The sequence below is a fragment of the Prionailurus viverrinus genome, chromosome F2 (genome assembly GCF_022837055.1).
Source record: "Prionailurus viverrinus isolate Anna chromosome F2, UM_Priviv_1.0, whole genome shotgun sequence".
NCBI lineage: Eukaryota > Metazoa > Chordata > Mammalia > Carnivora > Felidae > Prionailurus > Prionailurus viverrinus.
In genome coordinates this window covers 82481894-82490999 of record NC_062578.1, presented here as the reverse complement: position 1 = coordinate 82490999, position 9106 = coordinate 82481894, and the positions used below count along the sequence as shown (strand labels likewise).

The 9106-nt window shown below is 57.1% G+C and overlaps 1 protein-coding gene across 4 annotated transcripts; it reads right to left on the bottom strand.

Annotated features, from left to right (window-relative positions):
- Positions 1-2661: 2661 nt before the first annotated feature.
- On the bottom strand, positions 2662-6638 carry ZFP41 (ZFP41 zinc finger protein). Of its 4 annotated transcripts, none has more exons than XM_047842133.1 (3): positions 6374-6638; positions 5396-5636; positions 2662-3443 (listed from the first exon to the last, which is right to left on the bottom strand). In XM_047842133.1, the coding sequence occupies exon 3, from the start codon at positions 3256-3258 to the stop codon at positions 2662-2664; it is 597 nt and encodes a 198-aa protein (XP_047698089.1). In that variant the 5' UTR covers positions 3259-3443; positions 5396-5636; positions 6374-6638. The 4 variants fall into 4 exon arrangements, with proteins under 4 accessions (XP_047698089.1, XP_047698087.1, XP_047698088.1 ...); XM_047842131.1 differs by having other exon boundaries at positions 6434-6638; XM_047842132.1 differs by having other exon boundaries at positions 2662-3438; positions 6434-6638.
- Between the last annotated feature and the right edge of the window lie 2468 nt (positions 6639-9106).

Sequence of the window (9106 nt, the reverse complement as noted above, 5' to 3'; positions counted from 1 at the left end):
AGCTCAGAGTCTCCATGGAACCTGCTTCGGATTCTGTGTCTCCCTCTCTCTCTGTTCCTCCCCTGCTCATGCTCTCTCTCCTTCAAAATAAATAAAAACATTAACAAAAAAAAAAAAAAAAAAAAAAAAAAAAACAAGAAATCAAAGCCAGAGAATCAGAGTATGTTTCTTTATGGACACCCACCTGCCTGCTGCTGGAGAGGCCGGGGCAAGCCTGCCGTCCTTGGGCTGTGGGGGCGCCTATCCGGCACGGCCAGGAGGAGGGGATTTGCCAGAATGGTCTCCACCTGTCGATTCCCTTTCTGGGGATCTGTCCTGCTGGCCCTAAATGCAGACGAGATATTTATCTCAGCGTGATTTACAGTGCCCTAAACCAGAAACAGCCTACGTGCCCTTCTTAGGAAACCGTTAACCCTTCTCGTCAACGCACCATTAGGCAGCGGTACAAGTAAGGTGTGCTAGTGGCTGCGGCCTTCAGGATAACAGAGAAAGCGGTGGTTTCGCTCCCTCGTACGTCACGTGTTGTAACATACACGTTACGTAACGATACGTTACGTATTAACATACACATCCCACGGTGTTATAATACTGTAGTAAATAAAAACCAAACTAAAGTGAAGTGGCCTCAGACACCCTTGGACGTGCGTGGGCGCTGCCATGGCCATGGCTGACGTCCGTGTGTCCACACCCTGCCTTCCAGTACACCAAGATGGGCTCCCCCCACAGGGTTTCTTTCCACCTTCTGCGCCCAGCTTCCCCTGCCAGCACCCAGTTCTGAAGGGCGGCGACATGCACCGACGGGTGGCCCTCACACACTTTCCATCCAGAACAGGCTCAAACTGGCTGCCGCCGGTCTCTGTAAATAAAGCTCCGCTGGCACACGTTCACGCCTGTGTTGTCTGTGAGTGCTGCCGCATGTCACAGCTGAGCTGAGTGCACACAGAGCCCGTGGGGCCCCACAGCCAAGCACGGTTACTATCCGGCTCTCAACAGAAAACACCCGCCGGCCTTGCTCTGGCTTCAGGACAGACCGACACTCAAGCGATTTGCTTCCTTGCTCTCAGCACACATACGTGTCTTACTTGTCTGTTTCTTTGAACTTGAGAGTGTACTCAAGGCATCATGACCCCGTGCCCCTGAAACCTTAGCGTGCACCTTTTACAAGGACGATGTCTGAGATGGGCCACAAGCCACACCAACACGGGGAGCCTTGAAACCGAGGGCACTGCTGCCCAGTGGACAGTGTGGACACAGGTCTCACAGACGTCCCACGCGTGTCCTTTACAGCTGCCCTTCCAGCCCAGGCTCATACGCTGTGTCTCCCCTCTACATCCTGTCCCACCAGGGGCGAGCTGGGTCAGGTGTGGGAGGGCCTGCTGCGTGGGGGGCTCAGCTCAGGAAGGCGCGTGTACAACATCATAGCTTTTACAGAGAACAGGAGCAAACACCTAACCTGGAGAAACCTTCCCTCCGTGAGCACCTGCGCTCTGGCGTCTGGGACCACCTGTTTGGGAAACGCGTCTGCATCCGAATTCAGGACCTTCTTCCAGGACAGAATCCCCATTTTGGGGGTCCAAATAGTTGCAAGTGTAGGTATCAACATTTTCCTAGTAAAAAGCTGTATTACCGCCTGGACGACAGTCACCTCACTCCCCCTGTGCTGTCAAGAAATTCTGGGACAAACCGCACCCCGCTCTGCAGAGCATGGAACCCCATCCAGACCATTCCTGGAGGAAAACGGAGGGTGGGCACAGCATGTGGACTTGGCCGGGGGATAAGATGGAACTTGGAGGGCAGGCATTAAGAAGTGAAACTAACCTGGAGAGCTGATCCCGGGAGGGCAGGGCACACACACTGCCTCATGTCTGAAGACCCCCACGGCAGATGCAGGCTGGCTCGAAGCTGCCCTCACATCCTTGGGGCCCCCACCACGCGTCCAGGGCAGGAATCTCCCACGGTGGCAGCATCTAGGTCCTGAGTGGTCCATCTGGGTGAGTCGGGCTGCTCACCCGGGATTGGGGGCTGGGCCAGGGGGTCCAGTTCCTGGGGATGCAGTGGGGGAAGGGGAAGCTGAGTCCCAGGACTGGTGCTCCAGCCCAAGGAGGGAAGCCAGACACAAACCACAGGACTGTCACCACGGCCAGCCGAGTGGGGACAGCAGGTGTCTGGTGCAGCGCCGTGGGGACCTGACCGCAGGCCTCCTGCCAGGCTGTGCGGGGATGGGCTCGGGACCCAGCAGGTCAGCAGTCTGCAGCCTGAAGTCTTCGAAGGAGCAGGTGAAAAGCCAGAGACCAGAGCGGGTGCCACAGGGAGGCCGCAGGGGGAGGTGCTGGGCCGCTCGCAAGCTCCAGCTGTCCCTCCCGCCCAGACGGCCGTGACACAATCACACTCACCGTCTCTGGTGACGCAGCTGCACGCGTCTCCCATGTTATCACGGTGTCTCGACCTGGAGATGGCCTGTACCCCACTCCAGCACGTGTGTACCGGGTTGGGCTGACCGTCCCGATGGTGGTGGAGACCCACAAGCACAGGTGCACTGAGCGCACGGCCCGCAGGCCCCCGGCCTCCATCAGACGTCGGATGGGGGACGGCGGGACAGGCCCGCCCTGGATGGTTCTCACGGGCGCGAACGCCGACTCTCGGCAGACGGCTTCCCCACACTCAGTGCTTCTTCCGCGGGTGGCGTTTCCGATGGCGAATGAGACAGGAGCTGTAGGCGAAGGCTTTCCCACATTCCTTGCATTCGTACGGCTTCTCCCCAGTGTGCGTTTTCTGATGTTTTAGGAGATTCGAACTGCAGTTAAAGGCCTTCCCACATTCACTGCATTTAAAGGGCTTCTCTCCGGTGTGGATTCTCTGGTGCTTGGTGACGTCAGAGCTGTGCCTGAACAGCTTCCCACACCTATCACATTGGAAGGGCTTCTCTCCAGTGTGAACCCGCTGGTGGCGGAGGTGGTCTGTCTTATGCTTAAAGATGCGTCCACACTCGCTGCACCCATAGGGCTTCTTTCTCTGAAAAGGAATGAACACGGGAACCCCCTCGAAGTCATCTTTAAACGAAGCATCGAAGGCATCAAACAGATGTTCCTCATCCTCAGGACTCGGGCTGGGTTCCTTGCCGTGCTTTTTTGCCAACGTGGACCTCTTGCTTGGCCTTTCCTCCCCAGACGACGCTTTCTCTCCTTTGGGTGTGTCCTTCAGTGAATGCACTTCCTCCTCTGGGGTCTGGGCCTTCCTTCCACCCACGGGCTTTTCCATCGTCCTTTGTTCCCAGGAGGAGGGGCCACGGGAAGCCGGGAAGGGCTACTGTGGAAGGCCGGGCCGGATTCTCCACTTCTGCAGAAAGCTCGTTCTTTACACACAGCTTTTCATCTGTCCGAGCTTGTACCGAAGGCTCTGGAACGGAGCGTCTGCACCAGAGAGAGACTCCACCAACCCCTGTGCTGGTGGAGAAGCCACAGCAGGACTGTTAGATCGCACCAGCGTCCGGGAAGAGCACAGCTGGGGACTCTCGTGGCACAGAATCACTAAGGGACGGATGGGGGCGGGGCGCGCTGGGGAATTTGGCCCCTCCCCTCCCCGCTTGTGTGCTCGTTCCCCTTGGACGTCTCCTGAGCCTCTCAAACTGGACGTGACCAAACGGGACGCTCCCTCTAACCCTCTCCCTGGGGCGGTGCCTGCGGGCCTGTGTCTGGTAGGATCTGACGCGTACCACAACCAGCAATCCCATGTGGTCCCCAAGTCGGGAGTTTCCCCCACCATTTTCTGCCTCCCATCTCCACTTCCTGTATTTGGGACCGGACGATGTGCTTTTGGGGCTCTAGGCTGAGAGGTGGCATGTGCCTGGCACTTAGAGCCTGGAGTCTGAGATGGATCGAACTAGGGGCTGGCTCCCAGTGGGTGCCCTGCCCTCCCCCCGTGGTCTGTGTCCACGGAGCAGCCAGTGAACCCCCTGCCCCGTACCTGCCCCGGTGTCCCTCATACTTACAAGCCCTACACGCGCCTGACCGGGCCCATCCCTCGGCCCTCCCCTCACTCCCGTGCTCATGTCCAGCCTTCTTCAGACTCCTCAACCATACCCGGCGCTTCCTGCCTCAGTGTCGGGCTGATTCCAGAAACAGGCCAAGCGCAGGTTTCTGCGGGGCCGGCCCCTCACTTCATTCGGAGCTCTGCTCCAAGGGCCCTGCCCAGAGAGGTCTCCCGGACTCAACCAGTGCCCCCCAACTGCCTCTTCCCTAACCCGGCCCCAGACTTCCTTGTAGCACTTCACCAGAGCGAACTCCTCCGAGAGCCAAAGCCCAGGCAACTATCACCTAGACCTTGCTCACACTGTCATGTCTGAAACACCTGACGGACCCTGTCCCTAACTCCCTCTAACAGCATCCCAATTTCGCCACGAATTCAAACAGGGTTCACACAGCCCAGGTGTTCGCAGAAGCAGCACCTGCACGTCTCATCGTGTTTGCTGCCATCCCTCTCCTGTCTCTTTTCTGTCTCATCCGTCAGCTTCCTGGACCTGCCTCTTCTCTCAGCGCTAACTGATGGAATTCTAGCCAAAAGCCTTGACAGACTGCAGGCTCTTTAACTGTTGGTGGAAGATATTCCACGAGATTAAGGCCTTTTTTTTTTTTTTTTAAAAGAAAAAGCTCCAAAGGCAGGTCCTGTTTTAATTTTCCAATATTCCTTGCAGACCTTCCTTGTGAAGACCTTCTTAACAAAGGTATCTCATGACCTGTGACGACTACCCGTACCTACTAGGAGGCCCATAATCCTGACAAGCTGTCCTACCCCAAAATGGGATGCCCTACATGATAACACTCCAGGTGCTGTATTTTTCTTTGAAACTTCCTTTCCATCATCTACTTACTTACCATCCTTTTAATCTGTGTGTCTATCCAACTCTGTGCGTGAAAACACAGGTTTCTAAAGTAAGCTCCATGCCCAACGTGGGGCTTGAACTCAACACCCCAAGATGCTCTACTGACTAAGCCAACCAGGCACCCCCAAGTGATGTATATTTTAAGGTATAAATACTCTGAATTCTCTTTAAGCCTTTCCTCTTCTCCCCCATGCAGAGGCAATACATAAGACGACTGTAGAAACTTCCCATCCTGATAAGGAGTTTGAGAATCTAGTTTCTTCTAACTAAAAATGTTTAGGGGCGCCTGGGTGGCTCAGTAGGTTGAGCGTCCGACTTTGGTTCAGGTCACGATCTCGCGGTTCATGAGTTCGAGCCCTGAGACCGGCTGGCTGCTGTCAGCGCAGAAGCCGCTTCAGAATCTCTGTCTCCCTCTCTCTCTGCCCCTCCCCCGCTCATGCTCTCTCAAAGATAAACTTAAAAAGCAACAACAAAAAGAAATACCCTAAGAATTAACATTAAAAAACGTTTACTTACACTTGATTGGGATTCAGGCCTATGTGGCCCCAAAGGCTCTAGTGGAGGCAGCTTCTGGGAGCTGTTCTGAGCATCAGGTGGGAGCCTGAATCGCAGGTAAAGGCAGCTCATCTGGGCTGAGGGGAGCATGTAGAAGTAAGAGGGGACCCCTGCTGGAGAGGGCAGGTGGACGGAGGGCAGAGGACCGAGGGCAGAGGATCGCCGCACCAGGCAAGGAGGCTGGTCTGGCTTCAGTGGGAACCTGAAGGAAACCAAGAACCAACATGAAATGAAGACCCACCCAGCGGAGGGCCTGCGTGGGGTTTCTCTGTGCTCCGGTCTCCTGCCAGGACTGCCACCGGGGCAGCAGCTGCCCCGAGATGTGGCTACTTGCGGGCAAGGGTCATGGCTTTTCACCCCCGAATCCCTGGTTACTGGGCAGGAGCCAGCACATGCCGGTGCCCAGGAAACATTCTAGATAATCGACTTGTCTGCCTCGTCGGGCTGGCAGGTGCTTGAAGGCAGCAACGGTATTTACCCACTTCTCTAAGTGCACAGCACGCCAAGTTATTAAATAGTTAAAAACGGGGTAGACCAGAGGTTCTGGCCCCTCACTTCACAGGCCTGTGGACACGAGTGCCCGCTGCAGCCGCACAGACCACTCAATCCACCTGGCCGGAGCAGGGGCGCCGGGCCCAAGGGCCGGTGCCCGTTGCGCAACGTCGGGGCAGCTCTTTTACTCTCTGGGCCAGGCCCCTTGTGCCACAAAGCGTTGGGGAGCCACCGCAGCCGGGGCCCCCGGAAGCCCCGCTCACCCTGGCCCCGTCCCCCTGCCTTCAGAAGCCGGGGTCTCGGGGGGCGGGGGGTCTGCATCACTAGCGGGTCTGGGATCCAAGGGCAAACGTGCACCCCAACAGTCTGCTGGGCCCCCCGCGGGCCAGCAGCCACCAGCCGTGCCGAGGAGGGGGAAAGGGACCCCGAGGGGGCAGCACGACGCACCCCCGCCAACGACAGGGCCTCGCCAGCCAAGTGTGCAGGGCCCTGGGACGCCGCCTTCACCTCGATCCTCACGGAGCTGGTCCTCGCCCTCCTCCCCGCGGCGCCTGGGAGCCCAGAGAACCCGGAATCCCCGGCTGGAGGACGGGGCGAGCGCGCCCGCCACAAGGCGCCCGGGAACGACGTCCCCCGCGCCGGGCCCCGCCGCGCGCCAGTCTTCCCGCGCCGGGCGACCGGGTCCCGCCCGGCCCAGCAGCCGGCCTCGGCGCCGACCGGAAGAGCCCGCCCCTTCCGGCGCCGCTCTAGGAGGAGGCCCCGCCCCCAGACCTCTCATTGGTACTCCGTGGACGGCCCCGCCCCCAGCTCCTGGTGCCCTTTCCTGGGAGGGCCTGCTCGTCCACCCTCCGCGCCCGTCCGTGCTCTCACCTCTGCGCCCCCTCCCTCGCGCCTGCCCCTCCCTCACTCCATCCTCCCTTCCTCCATCCTGTCCCTCATCCCTATGCTCACCCCTGAGACTCCTCCGTCACCCCTCCCCCTTCACTCACCCCTCTCCAGCCACCTGACTGTGCTACTCACACACAGCAGGTGCACTTGGCCTGTTCACTTGCACTGGCAGCGTTCCCTCTGCCCGGATGCTCATCCCCAGCTATCTCCTTGGCGCACTCCCACCTCCTGCTCCGCGTCTCCAGGGAGCCCCGACTGCTCTCTCTATTAGTTTCCCGGTTCCCACAAATTTAGCTGCTTAAAACACTTGTTTGTTCCCTCACTTCCTTGGAATAGGTGTCCAGATGTCCTGGCGTGGCTTAGTTGGTTCCCTGCTTGCTCTTGCCAGGCTGCAGTCGTGGTGTCAGTGGCTGCATTCTCAGCTGGAGGCTCATCCGTGGAAGGATCCACTTCCACACTCCCGTGGTTGTTGGCAGGATTCATTTCCCAGTGGCTGTGCCACTGAGGGCCTGCTTCCTTTGGCTTTTGGCTAGAGGCTGACCTTAGGTCCCGGTGGCCACCCACCATTCCCTGCCATGTGGCCCCTTCCAAGGCCAGTTCCCAGCATGGCTGTTTGCTCCTTCAGGGCCAGTGGGAGAGCCTCTCTTCCCAGGTTGCTCAGATGGACTGTCACAGAACATAGTCTAACCGCGGGAGTCACCTCGTGGTACCTTCCTCATATAACAACAGAACCATAGGCATTACCTCCTGTCACCATCATACAATGTGACCTAACTGCAGGAGTGACGACCTGTGTCACCTTAGAAGCAAGTCCCAGGTGCCCCCTGCGCTTGGAGAGGGGAGCAGAGTCCATAACACCATAGTTGGTCTCTTCTCCCACCCCTGACTCCCCCACCCGTCCTGCATTTTCTCATAACACGTTCCACTAACACACTATGTAATCTCCTTATTAGTGTGTTTATCACGTACAGGCACACCTAGGAGGGTGGGTTGGGTTCCAGACCATAGTAGTAAAAGCAAATATTGCAATGAAGTGAGTCAAATGACTTTTTTTGGTTTCCCAGTGGCTATAAAAATTATGTTTACACAATACTGTGAGTTATTAAGTGTGCAACAGCATTGTGTCTTTGAAAAAACAATGTATGTACCTTCATTACAAAAATACTCTCTTGCTAAAACCGCCAGCTGAGCTTTCAGCCAGTGCGTCTCTGCTGGCCGAGGGCCTGCCCCGAGGACGACGGCTGCTGGGTGGTCCGCGTGGCGGCTGTGAAGCCGGGGCGGCGGTGGCCAGTTTCAAAATAAGACGGCAGCGTGAAGTTTGCTACGGCCGCGGACGCTTCCTTTCACGAACGATTTCTCTGGAGCAGGTGATGCTGTTTGATAGTATTTCACTCTGGGCCACGGTAAAACTGTCCATTAGAATCACCCTAGCATCCTTGAAAAAGTTGTTTTTCAGGTGTCACACAAGAGCTGGTGAAGCAATGCCATAGGGGCTGAACCCCGTGACGCACGACCGTAGAGGCCCCCCGGTGACCCTCGTGGTCGGTCAGCTTAGGGGGCATCAGAAGGCAGGCCCCTCGGTGCAGTGCCGCTCAGCCAAAGCCGTGCATCTCAAACACCTGCACAGCTTAGGGAACCATTGCCTGGACCCCCCACCCAGGGGTTCTAACTGATGGGCAGGGGCAGGGAAGTGGACACACAACACTGGCATTAAACAAATTTTTTTTAATGCTTATTTATTTTTTGAGAGAGAGAGAGAGAAAGAGTGTGAGCAGGGGAGAGGCAGACACAGAATCTGAAGCAGGCTCCAGGCTCTGAGCTGTCCGCACAGAGCCTGACGTGGGGCTGGAACTCAGGAACCTTGAGATCATGACCTGAGCTAAAGTAGGACGTGTAACTGACTGAGCCACCCAGGCGCTCCCAACGCTGGTATTTTAAAAGTGCCCCTGGACGATTCTACTGGGCAGCCAGGTCCAGAGCCACACTGTTCGGGAGCACAGGAGTGGTGACGCACAAGGGGCTCAGTGAAGCCTTGGACGCAGAGCAAGGTGGAGACATAAGAGGCCATCAGGTTTAGTATGCTTCCAAGAAACGCTGATTCCTTACCTGTGGGCTTGTTCCTCAGTTACGGGTCACACACCTAGAAAAACTCACATCTGACTCCTGGAGCCTACAGTTTATGACAAGGTGGGCAGTAAGTACACTCATTCTCCAATTATGTGATCTTCCCCATGTTCATCTGCGGACAGGTTCCCCCGGAGGCAAATTACTAGGGTGTCGCGTGGGTGGCAA

Excerpts from the sequence above, each read along its gene's own strand:
- ZFP41 (XM_047842133.1), bottom strand. The coding sequence starts at position 3,258 with ATGGAAAAGCCCGTGGGTGGAAGGAAGGCCCAGACCCCAGAGGAGGAA.